We start from the raw sequence: 19,757 nt of genomic DNA, 5'->3' as shown, positions 1-19,757 counted from the left end.
TTATAAATATGTCGCTTCAAGAGAAATTTTAATTAAATTTAAAAGAAAAGATATTGTTGTATTTAAATTTAAATTTGATTTTTGTTTACTAAAGAGTGAAGTGACGTACTTATACGTCTTTAAGATTTATTATTTTACATACTTTTATTTTCGCTAGGTTGTACATCATCGTTATTAATTTTTGGGATTAAAAAAAAAATTTTGCTTATTATAAATTTGTTAATAATTATTAATAATTATTTATAATTATTAATAACCAAAAAGAATATATTCTTTATTAAATTCTTTTGAGGGACTCTAATGATCATCATGGTACCTTCTTTTTTTTACAGAAGATGCCACAAATGTGTTTATAGTTATTGTGATATTTGTCAAGATCGCATTAGTGTGCGCTTATCTCTCCATGCGGTGATACGATAATCGCCACCGATTAATCTATCTTTCTTACCGTCTCTAATCAAAGGGACACGCGCGTGATCGATCACCTTAATTGCAGTAGATTCTGTCCCCTTTTCTCCACCGCTTAACGGGGTAACATTAATCGAAGGTTTTTTTACACGTCGAAACGTCACGAGAAAAATGTTAGACTCGGTCCGATCGTTATCGTGTTTCTTGTACATTTTTCTTTCACAAGTCGTCTTTCTCGAAAATCTCTTTCTATTATCGCAGATACTTTTTATTAATCCAACAGAAAAATATAACAAGACACTCATTTTGCACAAAGATTAAAGAAGAGTAGGCTTTTAACAACATAAAAATAACTAGAAGACTATCATAGGTTTACATATAACATATAATTAGTAAAAAGATGAATATGTATTTTTTTTTTTTTTATTATAGATTTTCGTTTTTTTCCCAGTATTAATACAGAAATGTTTACAATCACGCATTATTTCTTTGATCAAATATCTTTTTCCATCACATAAATGCTTTAATATAAATCTTACAAATAATTATAAGAAATATGTTTACTTATTACACTAGTGATATACAGTTTAGGGATTTAATTCCAACAGAATGGACACAACATATTTACTGCAAAGATGACTTATTGTAATGAGATATATAATTTAATTACATAGAAAAATGTACAATTGATTCACGAAGTGATCATTAGGTATTCTAAATTACACAATTCTTCGCACTTCAAAAAATCTCTTCAGATAAAAGATTTGCCCTACTGTCACACATACCAATACCATGGCTTCGAAAAATGCCCACACTACAACTCGGAAATTCGTACTTTCGTTAATCGCTCTGTGATTCCGATCGCGAACCTGAAATAATAACATCTCATAAATATCTTTATAGCTCATACACATAAATTACTAAATTAATTCTCTATTTAAATACCTGCATGTATTCTTGTTCATTTTTTACACCCCATAAGCTAGTGCTCAAATCTTTAATCATGTCGTCTAATTTTCCATGATTAGCATCTCCTTCCTGACCTTCCCCAACAGCATTTTCATCGTTCTGCTTCCGATTTTCATCAATATCCATATTGAACATAACTACTTTCGGGGTCATTGTACTCTTTTGATTACTAAAGCAGTAGGTATAAACACCTGCAGTATGTGCGGCAAATGTATACTTTCCGCTACTTTCTCGTTCACCTTGATAAATTATTCTCCCATCGGGACCAACTATCTTTACATCTATATCTAAGAATCCACCCTCTGCTATCTCAAACGTGAGACCTGCAAACATTATATATAAAATAAAAAAACTTGTTATAAGCATTAATTATAAATATTTTGTGATAATTAAGAGGATATTTAGCATATAATTAGAATATAAAATAGAATAGAATAAAATCAAATATATTGCACACAAAATATGTATAACTTATAGATAAATTTTCTTATGCAATGAAAATGTTATTATGAAAGAATCAATCTATAAATTATAAATAAATAGAAATAAATATGTACATAGTAAAAATAAAAATAAATACATGAATAACAGAAATAAATGTCAGCAAAGAGTAGAAATTATCAAGGCTCGATAAGAAAAGTGATAGAATTAATTTAAATTATGCTTGTCGCTAAAATACTTGTTCCAATTTTCATTAAAAAAAAAAGAGCTGGGAAAAACGCAGTCTAGAAACTAACCCATTTTAGTGCCGAAATCGACCTTATCAAAAAAACATTCTTCGGCATGCGCGTCCACGGTGATAAAGTAAGAACGAGCGTTGACGATGAAGATGACCAGGAACACGTATAGGATGAGCCACCTCATTTTTTTTATCGAATATTAATGTACAATCGTGTAAGTGACATAGGCTTCTCTCGTTCTCAGTTACTTGCCACTTCACATTCACAAATCACAGCGGCATGTTGCTACTACAGCGCCACGTATGCAATTCATCACGGATTGTGCGATAAACATAGAGAGGTAGTCGCAACACTTGTATGATTTCTGTCATGAAATTTAAAAAATCTCTAAGATTACGTTCTAAAATTTACTTATTGGACAAAATGTGTTAGTTAGACCGACCAATTAAAACAAAGAACCTTTTGTGATTAGTCAATCAAACACTACTCTGATGAATGAGAGACATATGTCATATGTCATCGTCATATGTCATAACAGGATAGTGATAGTTTCGATTTAATTCTCATTAAGGATATATAATATAATAGAGATTTAAAATGTTGAATGAAGATTTATCGAGAACTGCTATCAATAGAAGTTTAATCACTGTTAAAGAGTATATGTTTATTTGATTAGAAAAACACCAATTTGGATAATAGCTTCTACATGAGCCTTCATTCAAAGGAGTAGTACGTATGTATCAAGACTCTATATTATATAAATTGATCGAAATAGCATTCCAATTACATTCGTATTATTTATATTGTAAAATATGGAAAATACACGTTCTCGCCCAACAACTCTTTATTTTATTGAAAATTAATTTCTTTATATACACAAAATTTATTGGTAAATAAAACCAATAACTATAATAATCTACGTTTTGATAGATAAATTTTTTGCAAAAATTAGTTTTTATTATAATATACTATTTTTTTTTTTACAAAATTTTTGACAACTTGAGTATAAAATTTATTCTGAACAATACAACTTTACTGTTTTATGATAATATCTCAGTACTTTTAGAAGGTTTGATGATGAGTCTCTGTACATGTAATCTAAGGAATCTTTACACGTATACATCCTCCAGCCATTTTGCTACCATGATAATTTAAAGTTGATTCATTAATTGATAAATTGTATATTCCACTGTGTGCGAAGATAATCGTTCTTAGACCACGACCATAGTTTGCAAATACATGCGATATCTATTCACACACAAAGAGCGCATATAAAAACAACAAAAATTAAAGGTAACATATTTTAAAATTATCAAGTGAAACTAAAAGTTATTTCATGGATATTCACATAGTGCCATTTGCCCAATCTCTCTCCTTCAATGACATCTTTAAATTGAAACTTGTCTAAAGTATCCAATATTGAATTTTTTTCCACACATCTTAACAGTTTAACCAAGCATTCATATACTGCTGGAAAGTTCTTTTGACAACTATACCATTCACTAATCTGCAATATGCAAGATATTATAATATATATTTTATTTTAAGAATTTTATAGACCATTTTGAATTAAATAACTCATTGCAATTAGTGATACCATTATAGGTGGCTGCAAAACATCCAGAATATATGGATGAAATCCCTCGGTCTCTAAATCAATTGTCTGGTATTTGATATTAAATGGATGAACTGTTTCTTTTACAATGCAAGAAGATGCAAAACAGTACTGTTTTCCTTCAAATATCGGTTCGGTCAACGGTAATTCCGGCACACCGAAGGGCGGATTCTCGATTGTCCAATCAGTAGATAAGTTATTGTGACACACCCAATGACGAAAGCACTCCTCGCCGGAATGATTCTTCAACAGATTCCTCTCGAATGGTGGTTTTGTTTTGTTTATGAGATAGAACACTTGCCAAGGTATCTCCTTACAACGCGAAAATGATTTATCTAATACTAATCCCGCCTTCTTCCACCAAACGTAATCCTGTATCACCATTTTCCAGTGCTTACATACTAGTTGACAATTCAGTAAGGTTCTATGATCAATGTAGCAAAAGATTGTCATTAGTAATTCAACCGATATATCTTTCTTACAAATCCTCAATCCATTGTAATCTTCATCAGATATAATGCGAAAAGGGCCTGCGATCATGTCATGATTTTGTGCCATATTGTCTATAAACGAATGACTCAATTGTTATAATACATTACATTGAACCTTACATATTATATTAATATTATATCAATGTCATCGATGTTGTTTTGACATTAGGTTGACGCCAGGATATTTTTGAAGAAATATATGTCTTAATGTTTATTTTGTATTGTTTGAACAAAAATGCCTTTGGCAAAAAAGAATATAAATTTGTTTTTGTATGTTTATAAATATTGTATTATTATAATTTATATATAAACTCTCCCTCTCTATTTAGAGAAATATGTTTTATATATACATATGTATAAATTCAAATGCATAACATAAATATGCTAATATTCTTTATACAAATATTTCTAATTTTTAAATTCAAAAGCTATATATAATATTATAAAATCTTTACATTTAATAATATTCTCTATTATTGCTCTCAAATGTGTAAATAAGATATGTAATAAAATAAGAGAGACAGAAACACAAACTAAATTATAAATAATTATATTTTTATTTTCCATAGAATAATATATTTGATGTCATAATAGAGTCATGTCAAAACAGAGTTTATAGTCATAAATAATAGTGATAATCAGAGAATATTAATAGAAAGTCGCATTTTTCACAGTTTCCGAGTTCCTATTCCTTTATTTTTATGAAATAAGAGTTTGCTTGCAATGACCTTTGCTTGCAATGACCTTTGCTTGCAATGACCTTTGCTTGCAATGACCTTTGCATGATAAAAGTATTAAATTGATAAACACTCTTCAGTTTTCTCAGTTCTGAAACTATATTCTTCCAATGCGAAAGACAGTTAGTTTAATTTATTATCCCTACTTTATTATCTATAATATATACCCTAATTTATTAACTATAATTGTTAGAAATATATCGGATAAATATTATATTCAAGTATATTAATGATCATATTAATAATGCCGATAAGCCGAAATGTATCGGTTACATTGCGAAAACTTATTACCGACTTATCTTGTTCAGCTAAAAATTTACATTCTTCTTGCCGCCAATATTTGTATAATAATCCTTCATCGTAAGTATTCGATAAATATATGTTGGTTTAATTTTTTTTTCATAGTTTTGTTTTCAATTTTTTTTCAGAATGGCTTCAGTAAAAATAGCTTATACTTTGTACGAATCAGTAAAGAAACATGGGTGGAATCAAACTGCAGAGCAACCCATTATAATAATGCATTGCCTCTTTAGTTCGAAAAACAATTGGGATATACTATCGAAAACAATTCATCAAAAAACCAAGCGCAAGGTAGTTTATTCCCGTAATTTAGAAATTAACACTAAGAAGTCTTAAAATCTTAGATTCAAATTTTTTGATATTTTATTTGAAAATATAATATATTTTTTTATATTGTTAGTTATGCAAAAGATATATTTTTGTATTGCACTTAAAAAAGTTATTGTATAACAGGTCATAGCAATAGATGCTAGAAATCATGGTGATTCTCCACATACATCAAACATGTCTTATAAGGATATGACAGAAGATGTGATACAGCTTTTGTATAATCTAAAGTTTGAGAAAGCTATTCTACTTGGCCACAGTATGGGTGCTTTGACCGCGATGTATGCTGCATTAAATTTTCCACAACATGTCGAGAAATTAGCAATTATTGATATGTCTCCCATAAGAAGTCCCAGCTCTAGTCTCTTGCTGATAAAGAAAATCTTTGAAGCAATGAGTGTAGCAACAGCAGATGGAAGTCCTACTTTATCAGAAGCACGTAAAATAATAGACCAACAGCTTGAAAAATCTATTAAATCTAGTACAATGCGTCAGGTAAGTTTTTTTCCACTTTTTTTTTATACTTAAAATGGGAAAGCCATATCTGTAATACATTTTTCTACAGTTCTTAATAGCCAACTTGGTAGAAGTGGGCTTGGGAAAGTACAAATGGCGTCTGAATTTACCAGTATTAATGCAAACATTCTCAACTAACATAGCTGTATTTCCCAAGATAGATTCAAAGATCTATGCAAAACCAACATTATTCATATGTGGTGCTAACAGTGAATATGTGCCTATGGAAGATCACGACGCGATTAAAAAATTATTTCCCTTGGCAGAATTTCGTTACATAGAGGGTGCAAATCATTGGGTTCATGTAGACAAACCTATCGATTTTATCGATGTTTTAACGAATTTTATAAATCTGCCGGTCTTTTGATGCTCATAAATACGTAAAAAAAAGAAAAAACTCGTAAATTGTTCTTTGTAAATATATACATGTATTTCAGATGACAACATTGCAGAACAATATGAAAAATATTCAAATAATATGTAGTGTAAAAGTGAAAGAAACTGCAGCTTATGCAGTTAATTGTGATCAAAAGCTCCATTAAGCGTCGAAAAGCTCCATCTTCATCAATATTTTTAGTTTTTTTTGCTATCGCATGTATTATTATTGTGAGAACTGTATAGGCTTTATTTAAAAAATTAGAGAACGTAACTAATGGAATCAAATTTCACTTCCATTCAAAGGCCAAATATTAATGTGTTATATGTACTTGAGTAATGATATTCGTGTTAGTTATTTTATATATATATAATTATTATACTTCTTGCACTTAAGAAGAAATACATAGTAAAACATTCTATAAAACTAAATACTTTATCTCAATAATAATTTATAAGTAAATAATATTTTGCTAAAAAAAAATAGGAACTGTAATATTTTTCAACAAATCAAATGTAGCTTTAAATTAAAGCACTTCTATTGCAACAACATTCACGTGTCCAGACTTAATTGCAAATCCGCGAAATTCTAAGCTCGTTTTCGTGCCGAAAGTGACGAAATGTCATACACTAGCCCAAACGTGCAGTCCTGATCGTCATTGTCTCGCTGTAACATGTGTGTGTGTGTGTGTATATATTTATAACCGTGATGTTATAATTCTATGTGTGTGTGTATGTGTGTGTGTGTGTGTATATATATATATATATATATATATATATATATATATATATATATATATATAACTTGCAATAATATTAATCAACAAACGCGAACACTACAATACGTCGTGCGTATGTCCACCATTGTATGCATAATCGGCCTTATTGTGCATCACAAGCTGATTGTCGACGAAATAAAACGAGTCGGATCGCGTTTCAAATGGATTTGCAATCATTTCAGAAACTGGAAAGATATATACATTGTTTATGTCGAACATAAGATTTTTTGCAGATGCATCATTGATAATTTATTGGAAATACTTTAAGCAACTCACCTAGATCTGTAGGCAATGTTGGAAATTCGTAAATGTGTTCACATGTATTTTTGCTGTTTGGAATGCAGAACCCAAATTGAAAATCAAAGGTTTTTAACAATCTGTCTCGGAAAAAGTGTCGTTCTATCATCCGGAAATTATTGATCGGCTTAGGCCCTACGAGAAACTCGATTGTCGCTCCAACTGTCTTTAATTTGAGAAACTGCGGTGTGAATTGATAACGCACAAAGCGTCCTGTATTTGCATCCTCAGATCCGAGCTCTTCGCAATCTGGTTCTGGTTCTTGATGGACATCACATTCTGAAAAATATAAAAAATTAAAGATGATTATTATGTGCATTTAATATTTCAATTTTGGTTTGTAATCAGAATTGAGATTGTATAATCTTTATTTCTTGCATTATATGTTTATTAACTATATATGTTATATGAATAATTTTGAATCCATAAATATTTAATTGATAGTTACAATCATAATATTGTAGTCTTTTAAGTAATATTTAAAAGTTTTAAAGTAATATTAAAGAAAATAATATTAAATCTTGTTATAAATTTATTTAAAGCATTATATAATTATATTTATTATTTATTGTATAAATATATAGTTAATATAAAATAAATATAAGTTAATTATAAACTTGATATTTAAACAATATATTGCGTACCGCTAGCAGGAGGCTTTGTTATCTCAAACAGTATAGCACCAGTTTCTAAATCTCTAATCTGAAATCTTGTAAAGTCTATATCGTAGACATTGGCCTCCGGAGAACAGAGATACTCTGGAAATATTTGTTACCCATATGTGACAATAATTCATTGTACATGTGTATATAAATATGTGCTGGTGCAAGTAACAATAATCGAATGAAAACAAATCGGTCATACTGTCTGTAATAGTAGGTAATCGTAGCACCATTTCTGGAGTCACTGGGCCACCATCGACACTTCCATCGACCGCGTTCTTCGGATCGACCGTTGATGAAGTGTACGACGCAATCGCCTCGTTCGATTTGTTTTCGCTGTCCACGCTCATAATTTATTCATGGAAACCGAATGCATATATTTAAAGGAATCAGATGCGGCATTCGATTAAAATGACGGCAGGAACAATAATTGCGATTGTTATAATTGTATAATTGTATTAACAATGTCAATCAGTGTTGTCGTGATTTTATTACACGTTTATCGAGTTGTCGCCAGCACGTTTGTCGCGACAATCACTATACGATTTATCATTTTATGTAAATCGGCTGTTGTACATGTCATTTGAGTTAGTTTGTGTCTCGCGTTTCCAAGTGTAAACATCCTATGAAAAGGAAATTTATAGAGGCGCATTTCAACTAGAAAATAATTCCGTCAACATTCCATATACCCGATAGATGGTGTTGCCGTCTGTTAGTGATTTTGGACAAAAGTAGTGGCCAGAGATGCGTCCCCTTTTTGTTGGTAGCGACCATCATGACGCCATAAGTCCATTCGTCCGCAATCGTTCCGAAATCATATGATTGGTCGCGTTCAGCAGGTTAGGTTATGTTGTGTTAGATTCAATAGCATTAAACGGGATTGGCTCATACTACTTTTAGAACCAACAAATCAACATCGAATGTTGGCTAGATTGATAACTGAACGCTTTCTCTGCTGAAGCAGCCATTGTGTTTTGTGTTGCGTTCAATTACGGATGTGGATTATGGTGTAGCGACTTGAAAGTCTGATAAAATAAAAATTATGTGTAATGTAATTTAATCGAAGAAGAAGCGTTGTTATATTATTTGTTATGCGAGATAAAAATTAAGAAACTCGATATGAAAAGTAAGAGACACGAGCTGTGAACGGAATAATTAGAGACATACTTGCATGTATGCACGTGTTTATATTATAGAGTTCATGTAGTGTGTATGTGTGGATAAAAGTACATTATAAATTTTTTTAGCCGGGGATAATAAAGTATTGCTAGCCCCAATGCTATGCAACAACAAAAAATTTATACAATATCAAATAGGTAACCGAAATTACGTATAATTATTTCGTTTAATTATTTGGCCGCAAGCAGGGTGAATTGAATAATCGAATTCTGCTTTTTAAGGTACTTGATAAGAGAAATCTAAAGTTGAAATCAAAAGTGTTATGTTTTACACCTTGATTTATACATCCAATATTAAAACAATGTCGAATATAGTAATGCAACAATTTGTCCAACGACTAAAATCAAGAAATGAGGAGGCACGTAACAAAGCTGCGCGCGACTTGTGCCTGTACGTCAAGAGAGAACTGCGAGAAGCATCGCAGGAGGAGATCACAGCTTTTATGGATGAATTTAATCATCACATATTTGAAATGGTATCTGCCTCCGATATAAATGAGAAGAAGGGTGGTATATTAGCCATAGTTTGCCTTATAGGAGCAGACGTAGGTAATTTTAATACACGAACGGTACGATTTGCCAATTATCTTAGAAACTTGATACCTTCCAATGATGTGGGCGTTATGCAATTAGCCGCGAAAACTGTCGGAAAGTTAGCGTTAGTTTCGGGCACTTATACAGCCGAGTATGTCGAGTTTGAAGTAAAACGTGCCTTTGAATGGCTTGGCGCAGACAGGCATGATGGTAGAAGACACGCTGCCGTACTTGTGTTGAGAGAACTCGCTGTCTCTGTGCCAACATACTTTTTTCAACAAGTTACACCGTTTTTTGAATTGATATTTAACGCTATTCATGATCCTAAACCTGCTATACGAGAGGGCGCTGTGGAAGCTTTGAGAGCAGCGCTGGTAGTCACTGCGCAGAGGGAAACTGCGAAACAAATGCACAAGTCTCAATGGTACAAACAATGCTACGATGAAGTAGTAGATGGATTTGAAGAGGTTCATACGAAGGAGAGGGGCATTAACAGAGACGATAGGATACACGGTTCGTTATTGGTGCTAAACGAGTTGCTGAGATGTAGCAACGTTCAATGGGAAAGGAACTATGAAGCTTTAATGGAGAGATTAAACGGTTCTACGCAAAATGAAAATGATATCCTTTCTTTGATGCCACGCTTGAAGACAACGATAGTTTCTAAGTGGGCTAGATCCACTCAGAACACCTCCACATCCCAACACACGTTATATCCAGCGCATGAATCAACTGTTTGCAGATGTTTAATGCAAGAGAGATTGGATGATATGTACAACGACATTATGAATCAGAAGATGTCTAGAAATCCGCACATTCAACATGCTCTTATGATGTTGTTGCCGAGACTTGCAGCATTTAACAAGGAGAAATTTATAAAGGATCATCTGAAAGAGTCTTTGGCGTATCTTTTGCTGATCTTGCGCAGTCGCGAGAAAGATCGTTATGCTGCTTTTACGTCAATTGGTTTTATAGCCGTAGCAGTGGAAGATGCGATAAATCCATATTTACCGAAGATTATGGAAGTGATCAAAAGTCTGCTCCCGTCTAAGGAAACACCGAGCAAAAAACGTACTTCCCTAGAACCCGCTGTATTTGTTTGCATCACTCTGCTCGGTCATGCAGTTAAACAAGTCATAGCTTCTGACGTTAGGGATCTATTGGAGCCCATGTTCCAAACTGGTTTGAGCCCGATTTTGACCACGGCGCTCAGAGAACTGGCGCACAGCATTCCGTCTCTGCAGGTAGATATATCTCAAGGTCTCTTGCGAATGTTATCTCAGGTTTTGATGCAGAAACCGTTGAGACATCCTGGTGCTCCATGGATAGTGACCAGTCCCAATTCCACGGCAGATGATGTCTCGTCGACGGTGCTCGCTCTAAAGACTCTAGGCACATTCAACTTTGATAATAACCCGTTGTTACAATTTGTAAAGAGATGCGCGGATCATTTTTTAACATCGGAACAAGCGGAAGTCCGATTAGAAGCTGTGAAAACATGTTCTAGATTATTGAGATTGACGCTGAATCAGTCCGGTCCTACAGTAATCACCACTGTTTCGACTGTTCTTGGTAAATTACTAGTGGTGGGAATAACCGATACGGATCCTGACGTTCGACTGTGGGTATTGGCATCGTTGGACGATTCTTTCGACGTTCAATTGGCGCAAGCGGAGAATTTATCCGCGCTATTCATTGCTATGAACGATGAGATGTTTGAGATAAGAGAACTGGCGGTTCGTACCGTCGGACGACTTAGCACGTTGAATCCCGCTTATGTTATGCCGTCATTAAGAAAGACTTTGGTGCAGTTTCTCACGGAATTAGAACACTCGGGAATGGGTCGTAACAAAGAGCAAGCTGCCCGAATGTTGGATCACCTAGTTGTCACTGCGCCGAGACTCGTTCGACCATATATGGAGCCGATTCTGAAAGTTCTCGTTCCAAAGTTAAAGGAATCCGATCCGAACCCTGGAGTAATATTGGCCGTTCTGCGTGCAATCGGTGATTTGGCGGAGGTCAACGGTGCCGAAATGCAACAATGGATGCCCGAGTTGTCGTCGATATTGCTAGAAATGTTGGTAGACGCTAGCTCACCCGAGAAAAGAGGCGTGGCATTATGGGTCTTTGGTCAATTGGTCGGTAGTACTGGTCACGTAGTAAAACCGTACATGCAATATCCGACCTTGTTGGACGTTCTTATCAATTTCCTCAAGACCGAGCAACAACCAATCATCAGGAGAGAGACTATTCGAGTACTTGGACTGTTGGGTGCGTTGGATCCGTACAAACACAAGATGAATCTCGGACAAATTGATTGCCAGTTAGATACGCTCAGTTCGATGGCGGATACCAAGAGCGACGTGGAGAATACTCAGGATTTGACCACCAGCGAGATGTTGGTGAATATGTCGCCGTCCACATTGGAGGAATTTTATCCGGCGATCGCTATCACGACGCTCATGCGAATTATTCGCGAACCGACCTTGTCTCAACATCATACTATGGTGGTACAAGCGGTGACCTTTATATTCAAGAGTCTCGGGATAAAATGCGTGCCATACATTTCGCAGGTGATGCCGAGCTTTCTGAATGTCGTGCACATGGCGGATATAAATTTTCGAGAATTTCTATTTCAACAGTTGGCCGTTCTCATCGCGATCGTGAAGCAACATATACGAAATTACTTGGACGATATATTCACCTTAATCAAAGAATTCTGGACTGTCAATAGCCCGTTGCAGACTACATTGATACTCTTGGTCGAGCAGATTGCAGTGGCCCTTGGCGCGGAGTTTAAGATCTACCTGCCGCAACTGATGCCCTCGATATTGAGAGTATTGACACACGACACCAGCAAAGATCGCGCAGTGACGGTGAAGTTGCTTATGGCATTACAGACATTCGGAAACAATCTGGACAATTATCTGCATCTCGTTCTACCACCTATCGTGAAGTTATTTTACGCGAATGATTGTCCGATAGCCGTGAATAAGGTCGCTCTCGAGACAGTCGATCTCTTGGCAGATACACTGGATTTCACGGATTTTGCATCGCGAATCGTTCACACTTTAGTACGTACGTTAGATCAATGTCCGGAGCTGAGGAATACGGCCATGGACACACTCTGCGCCGTCGTGATGCAATTGGGGAAGAAGTATCAGATTTTTATCGTGTTGGTGCAGAAGGTTATGACGAAGCACAAGATTGTCAATTCTCGATACGATGTTTTAGTAGACAAGATCCTCACCGACACGACCGCGACGGATGGTGAAGATTTCCTATTGATGAGGCTACGACATTCGCGCAATAAGAATCGCGAGCTTTCCTTGACGCCTTCAGAGACGACTACGATCAAGAAATTGCACGTGTCGGCTTCTAATTTGCAGAAAGCATGGACGGCAACACGACGAGTATCCAAAGATGACTGGCTCGAGTGGTTGCGGTGCTTTTCCATTGGTCTGCTCAAAGAATCCCCGTCTCCAGCTCTGAGATCTTGCTGGGCGTTAGCGCAAACATACGCCGTGTTACCGCGGGATCTATTCAACGCAGCCTTCGTCTCATGCTGGACTGAATTAAACGAAAATTATCGGACAGAACTGATACAGACCCTACATCAAGCATTAATGGTTCCCGATCTGCCCACCGAAGTGACGCAGACCATCTTGAACCTGGCCGAATTCATGGAGCACTGCGATAAGGGCCCATTGCCGTTGGATAACAAGATTCTGGGGGACACGGCGATGCATTGTCGCGCATATGCCAAGGCATTACATTATAAGGAAGACGAGTTTCATAAAAGCAGAAGCAGTAATGTATTCGAATCCCTGATCTCTATCAATAATAAACTTCAACAGAAGGAGGCGGCTGAAGGCTTGCTGGAATATGTGATGAACCAACACAATCAACAGGATCTCAAAGTACAGATACGCTGGTACGAGAAGCTTCACAACTGGGACAAGGCACTACAACTGTACCAGGAACGTCTAGAGGGCGATTCTGCGGATGTAGAGTCTATCTTGGGCGAAATGCGTTGTCTGGAGGCTCTCGGCGAGTGGGGCCAATTGCACGATGTCGCTACGAAACAATGGTCATCGAATCAATGCGACGACATCAAACAAAGAATGTCGAGGATGGCGGCGGCTGCGGCGTGGGGTTTAGGTCAATGGGAAAGTATGCAGAAGTATGTCTCGTTGATACCGAAGGACACTCAAGACGGGGCATTTTACAGAGCGGTATTGGCGATTCATGACGAACAATATAATGTCGCGCATCAGCTCATCGATAGCGCGAGAGATCTATTAGATACCGAGCTAACCGCCATGGCTGGCGAGAGCTATCAACGAGCGTACAATGCTATGGTGGAGGTACAAAAGTTGGCGGAGTTGGAGGAAGTGATACAGTTCAAGCTAGTACCCGAACGCAGAGCTGCCATCAAGACTATGTGGTGGGAAAGACTTCAAGGTGGACAGAGAATAGTGGAAGACTGGCAGAAGATCATACAGGTTCATACATTAGTGGTCTCGCCGCAAGATGATATGTACACGTGGCTCAAGTACGCCAGTCTCTGCCGAAAGAGCGGCAGCTTGATGCTGTGTCACAAAACATTGGTGATGTTGATGGGCACAGATCCGTCCTTGACTCCGGATCAGCCGTTACCGACCACTCATCCCCAGGTGACTTTTGCTTACTGCAAGCACCTATGGGTCGCGAATAAACGAGAGGAAGCTTACGGTCAGTTGCAGCGATTCGTGCAGACTTATTTGCATCCGACGACAGCGGCAATAACGACGAATCAAGATGACGAAAAGCAACATGAGAGCAAAAAGAGAGTACTCGCCAGATGCTATCTCAAGCTCGGCGAGTGGCTGGAAGCCTTGCAAGGAATAAACGAGCGCTCCATTCCTGCGGTATTATCTTACTACGCTGCGGCGACGGAGCACGACCCTACGTGGTACAAAGCGTGGCACGCCTTTGCCTATACCAATTATGAAACCGTACTATTCTACAAGCATCAACAGGGCAACGATTCCACGCCCGCAGAAGCAGTTGGACCTGGGAATGGAACGCGCAATAATCTTTCGCAATATATATCTCAGTTTACTGTGCCAGCTGTGGAAGGTTTTTTTAGATCTATCAACTTATCGGATGGCAATTCCCTGCAAGACACCCTCCGTCTGTTGACACTCTGGTTTGATTACGGTCAATGGCCGGAAGTGTACGACGCCGTCGTTGAAGGTATAAGATTGATAGAAATAAATACATGGCTGCAAGTGATACCACAACTCATAGCCAGGATCGACACACCTAGAGCGTTGGTCGGTCGTTGCATACACCATCTTCTTATAGATATAGGAAAAACACATCCTCAGGCTCTGATTTATCCATTGACAGTAGCCTCGAAGAGCGCCAGTCATGCGAGGAAGACTGCGGCTAATAAAATTTTGAAAAGCATGTGCGAGCACAGTCCAACGTTGGTACAACAAGCCATGATGGCGAGTGACGAGCTTATCAGGGTCGCGATTTTATGGCATGAATTATGGCACGAAGGTTTGGAGGAGGCTAGTAGATTGTATTTTGGCGAGAGAAATGTTAGAGGCATGTTCGACACGCTAGAGCCGTTGCACGCTATGCTCGAAAGGGGGCCGCAAACTCTAAAAGAGACCTCCTTCAATCAAGCTTATGGAAGAGACTTGATGGAAGCACAAGAATGGTGTCATAGATATAAAGCATCACGAAACGTTCGAGATTTGAATCAAGCCTGGGATTTGTATTATCACGTATTTCGAAGAATATCCCGACAACTACCGCAATTGACCAGTTTAGAATTACAATACGTTAGTCCGAAATTACTTCTCTGTCGAGATTTAGAGTTAGCTGTACCAGGAAGTTACATTCCTGGCCAACCTATAGTGAGAATAGCTAGTATTCATAGTTCTATGCAAGTGATAACCAGCAAACAGAGACCAAGGAAGTTATGTATTAAAGGTTGGTTTTACGATTTAAAATTAAATTATAAAAAAACGAAATATATATATATATATATATATATATATATATATATATATATATTTTAATTAGTAATTTAGATAGTATTAATCTACTTTAATATATATTTTTTTTCTAGGGAGCAACGGTAAGGATTATATGTTCCTATTAAAAGGCCATGAAGATCTAAGACAAGATGAGAGGGTGATGCAATTATTTGGTCTAGTCAATACACTTTTATTGCACGATCCTGATACTTTCCGAAGAAATCTTACTATTCAGGTAAATTTAATTTGCAATTGACATAAGTATAACTGTGTATTGCGAATTGTACAAAATTTTATATCAATTGGATTATATGTTTAGAGATACGCTGTGATTCCATTATCTACAAATAGTGGATTAATCGGTTGGGTACCGTATTGCGATACGCTTCACACACTTATTAGAGATTATAGGGAAAAGAAGAAGATATTACTCAATATCGAACACAGGATAATGTTACGAGTAAGTTGATAAGGTTTTTAAACTTTACAATTATACATTTTAAAAAAATCTATCATATGTAAAATATATATAAATATATTTTATATTCCTATAACTTTTATGTTTCTAGATGGCACCTGACTACGATCATCTCATGCTCATGCAGAAAGTGGAGGTGTTCGAACACGCGCTCGAACATACACATGGAGATGATTTGGCGCGTCTTTTGTGGCTAAAGTCGCCATCGAGCGAGATATGGTTTGATCGCAGAACAAATTATACACGTTCTTTAGCCGTAATGTCTATGGTAGGATACATACTTGGTCTCGGCGATCGTCATCCTTCTAATCTAATGCTGGATCGTCTCAGCGGTAAGATATTACACATCGACTTTGGGGATTGCTTTGAAGTGGCGATGACACGAGAGAAGTTTCCGGAAAAAATACCGTTTCGTCTGACCCGAATGCTGATCAACGCGATGGAAGTGACCGGTATCGAGGGAACATACAGAAGGACCTGCGAATCCGTGATGTCTGTATTGCATCGGAACAAGGATAGTTTAATGGCAGTCCTGGAGGCATTTGTGTACGATCCTCTTCTCAATTGGAGATTGATGGACAACGCAGTACCCAAGGGTAAACGATCAGACGCCCAAAGTATGAGCGCGAGCAGCAGTCAGGAACAAGGTGATATGCTCGATTCTCTTACTGCCACATTACCAAAGAAGGGTGTACCGTGTAGCATTGAAAACGGAGGTAAAGGTAATTGCATTTTTAATTTTCATTAATGTAGTATTGCGTCACATGATAAAATTATTAAATTCATTGTGTTAAACCTATACGAGCGCTTAATATTCGTATATTTTCATATATAATAATATATAAAGATATTAATAAAAGTTTACCTCTCAAAACATCAACAAAGAATGACGTGTATACGTATAAAAATCTTTCCAATTATAATTGACTTAAAAATTTAAGTATTACAAATTAAATTAAGCGAAAAAAAATTATCATATATGTCAGTCTTTCCCAAATATTTGTGTGCAAGCTTTGCTTTCAATGTTGCAGCTGATAATAATCAACCAGAAGCATTAAATAAGAAAGCACTGACAATTATAACCAGAGTCAGAGATAAATTAACAGGACGCGATTTTTCGCACGAGGAAACTCTGAGTGTTCGACAACAAGTCGATCTACTAATTCAACAGGCTACAAATAATGAAAACCTTTGTCAATGTTATATTGGATGGTGCGTAATTATTTATAACTATATATATTATAGAAAGAATATGTGTCCGTAGTAATTTTTACATATATATGTATTACAGTTATTTTCATTATATTTATACATGTACATTTGGTTTAGTATTATATATATGTGTATATATATATATATTAATAATTTGCTTAGATTTTGATTTTATCTAAAGCGAATTATATATATGATATGTAAAAAACATGGACATATATAAAGATTTTAATACTACATATTGTTACAGGTGTCCATTTTGGTAAAAGTGAGAAGCTCTAATCAAGATGGTCTCATGTGTAAACAATTACCCGCTTTTGTAATTGAAATTTTACAAAGTTATCAGTTAGGTTTAATTTGATAATAATCATATGAGTTGTATATATATAATATATTATTATATGATTTATATGTAATAAAGTAACAATCGCAGGTATAGCAAATACATATTAGCGCGTATCTTGTATATACGTTATTTTGGTTAATAATTAATGGTAATCTTATCAAATTATTTTTTTTTTTTAAACTTTATAGTACACATATTATATAATATTTCTGTTTCACTGTTACACATTGTAGTATATCACATTTTAAACAATTGACAAATATTATGTCATTGTAAATAATACTTCTGTATCAATTAATTTCATCGAAATAAAATTCAACATCAATCATATATAACAAGATTTAAAATATATTAAATTGTGGATATAAAAATTCGAATCAAGAAGTAACATTGGAATAAATTTAGCGCCTTTTGTCATAGCCTTTGCAGTGATCGAGCGTCATCTCCGAATTGAAATAGATTACGAAGTTTCCGTGTCACTTGTGGGGAACGGTGAGAGCGGGAACAGTTCGCTTATTCTAGTCCGTAGAACTTTTTTCATGTCGCTTCTCGTCAAGTATATAGGTATGTTACCGCCGAATTCGGAGATGACCTGTCTGCATATTCCGCAAGGAGTGGTAAACGTCACGTTCTCTTGATCAGCGACCACGGTCAACGATGTGAATTTCTTCTTTCCCTCTGAAACAGCTCGCACGATCGCCGTGGTCTCGGCGCACACGGTCGCGGAGAAGGCTGCGTTCTCCACATTGCAGCCCCGGGAGATGCTTCCATCGGCACATCGCACCGCGGCGCCGACTTTGAATTTGCTGTACGGCGAATACGATTTCTCGCGCGCTGCCACGCTCTCTCTTATCAACTCTTGAGTGTCCGCATCTGCAAAATGTATTTTTTTTTTTATTAAATTAAATGACTGGGTTATCAATGCAAATCCAGAGAGATCATTCTTAACATATGTCAAATATTGTAATGGTTGACATGACATGTTTCTCTCTCTTTCAATACTTCATATATAATTTGCATACATGACGTAATTCTGGTATAAACAAGTTACATATATATACCACATAATAGAGTCAGTTAAACGAAAGATTAAATTATTTACTACATTATTAAGCATACATTATTAAATTAGGTTTTTCGATAAGAAGAAATTAAGAAGGTATTTTATTCAAGATGTTGAGAATCCTTTCCAATCACGCGCTATAACAGAAACATGAATATAGTAATTGAAAATGAGATGGTACATGATCCAAGAATGTTAAATATGGATGTTTACATTACGTGGCAATCGGATTTAGTCGCATACGTTGACAAGGACAGAGATGTAAGAATGATGACGAAGAGAGAAGCGTAAGCGCACTTTGACATATAACATATGATGCAGAAGCATGCGTTTACCCAGCGCCGCGAAATCCACTATTTCTCCAGTGTTCATCCCGTCAGAAATCGTAAAATTCACCAATGGCTAATGTCAGGTCAAGTACGCCTCGATGACGTCTTCGACGATAGTGACGTTTCACAAAACGTAGCTTCGGAGCCGCCGCTTTCCGGCATGCACTACTTGGCTATCAGCTCACTCTAATTTAATCTAACCTAACCTAATCTGACATAACGCCAACTCTAACTTCGGAAAATGGTCAGTCAAAAGTTTCACGTCTAACATTTACGTTATATAATTTAGCGTGATTATTGATTATAACCGCACTATTCGTCAATTATTTCTTTTTTTCTTCGCATTTGTTGAGGTACTATTGACCAATACATATTTTAAAAAATATCGTATGTACATATTCGCAACAATCGAACAGAATTTATCGA

General features: G+C 36.0%; 5 protein-coding genes across 14 annotated transcripts; 2 read left to right on the top strand and 3 right to left on the bottom strand.

Annotated features, from left to right (window-relative positions):
• Positions 1 to 1,031: 1,031 nt before the first annotated feature.
• LOC126851744 (transmembrane emp24 domain-containing protein 2-like) lies at positions 1,032 to 2,362 on the bottom strand. Its single transcript, XM_050596027.1, has 3 exons — positions 2,115 to 2,362; positions 1,354 to 1,700; positions 1,032 to 1,277 (listed from the first exon to the last, which is right to left on the bottom strand). Exons 1-3 carry the CDS (start codon positions 2,239 to 2,241, stop codon positions 1,128 to 1,130), a joined length of 624 nt encoding a protein of 207 aa, XP_050451984.1. The 5' UTR covers positions 2,242 to 2,362; the 3' UTR covers positions 1,032 to 1,127.
• A 127-nt stretch (positions 2,363 to 2,489) lies between these two features.
• LOC126851742 (protein ABHD11-like) lies at positions 2,490 to 6,421 on the top strand. Of its 8 annotated transcripts, none has more exons than XM_050596023.1 (6): positions 2,490 to 2,790; positions 3,127 to 3,350; positions 3,663 to 3,977; positions 5,329 to 5,491; positions 5,654 to 6,022; positions 6,093 to 6,421. In XM_050596023.1, the coding sequence occupies exons 3-6, from the start codon at positions 3,886 to 3,888 to the stop codon at positions 6,408 to 6,410; spliced, it is 942 nt and encodes a 313-aa protein (XP_050451980.1). In that variant the 5' UTR covers positions 2,490 to 2,790; positions 3,127 to 3,350; positions 3,663 to 3,885; the 3' UTR covers positions 6,411 to 6,421. The 8 variants fall into 8 exon arrangements, with proteins under 8 accessions (XP_050451980.1, XP_050451979.1, XP_050451978.1 ...); XM_050596022.1 differs by having other exon boundaries at positions 3,124 to 3,350; XM_050596021.1 differs by having other exon boundaries at positions 3,115 to 3,350.
• A 785-nt stretch (positions 6,422 to 7,206) lies between these two features.
• LOC126851743 (protein unc-119 homolog) lies at positions 7,207 to 8,770 on the bottom strand. Its single transcript, XM_050596025.1, has 4 exons — positions 8,359 to 8,770; positions 8,139 to 8,252; positions 7,474 to 7,773; positions 7,207 to 7,382 (listed from the first exon to the last, which is right to left on the bottom strand). Exons 1-4 carry the CDS (start codon positions 8,504 to 8,506, stop codon positions 7,255 to 7,257), a joined length of 690 nt encoding a protein of 229 aa, XP_050451982.1. The 5' UTR covers positions 8,507 to 8,770; the 3' UTR covers positions 7,207 to 7,254.
• A 361-nt stretch (positions 8,771 to 9,131) lies between these two features.
• LOC126851354 (serine/threonine-protein kinase mTOR) lies at positions 9,132 to 17,984 on the top strand. Of its 3 annotated transcripts, XM_050595235.1 has the most exons (8): positions 9,132 to 9,329; positions 9,404 to 9,472; positions 9,557 to 15,856; positions 15,996 to 16,138; positions 16,223 to 16,363; positions 16,473 to 17,103; positions 17,413 to 17,593; positions 17,844 to 17,984. In XM_050595235.1, the coding sequence occupies exons 3-8, from the start codon at positions 9,598 to 9,600 to the stop codon at positions 17,857 to 17,859; spliced, it is 7,371 nt and encodes a 2,456-aa protein (XP_050451192.1). In that variant the 5' UTR covers positions 9,132 to 9,329; positions 9,404 to 9,472; positions 9,557 to 9,597; the 3' UTR covers positions 17,860 to 17,984. The 3 variants fall into 3 exon arrangements, with proteins under 3 accessions (XP_050451192.1, XP_050451193.1, XP_050451194.1); XM_050595236.1 differs by having other exon boundaries at positions 9,132 to 9,282; positions 9,404 to 15,856; XM_050595237.1 differs by having other exon boundaries at positions 9,132 to 15,856; positions 16,473 to 17,097.
• Positions 17,646 to 19,719, bottom strand: LOC126851368 (cytidine deaminase-like). The gene is made up of 2 exons (XM_050595257.1): positions 19,338 to 19,719; positions 17,646 to 18,812 (listed from the first exon to the last, which is right to left on the bottom strand). The coding sequence occupies exons 1-2, from the start codon at positions 19,372 to 19,374 to the stop codon at positions 18,400 to 18,402; spliced, it is 450 nt and encodes a 149-aa protein (XP_050451214.1). The 5' UTR covers positions 19,375 to 19,719; the 3' UTR covers positions 17,646 to 18,399.
• Between the last annotated feature and the right edge of the window lie 38 nt (positions 19,720 to 19,757).

Source organism: Cataglyphis hispanica, chromosome 8, assembly GCF_021464435.1.
Source record: "Cataglyphis hispanica isolate Lineage 1 chromosome 8, ULB_Chis1_1.0, whole genome shotgun sequence".
Lineage (NCBI taxonomy): Eukaryota > Metazoa > Arthropoda > Insecta > Hymenoptera > Formicidae > Cataglyphis > Cataglyphis hispanica.
The sequence above is the reverse complement of the archived record's forward strand: the minus strand, read 5'-3'. Positions and strand labels throughout refer to the sequence as shown.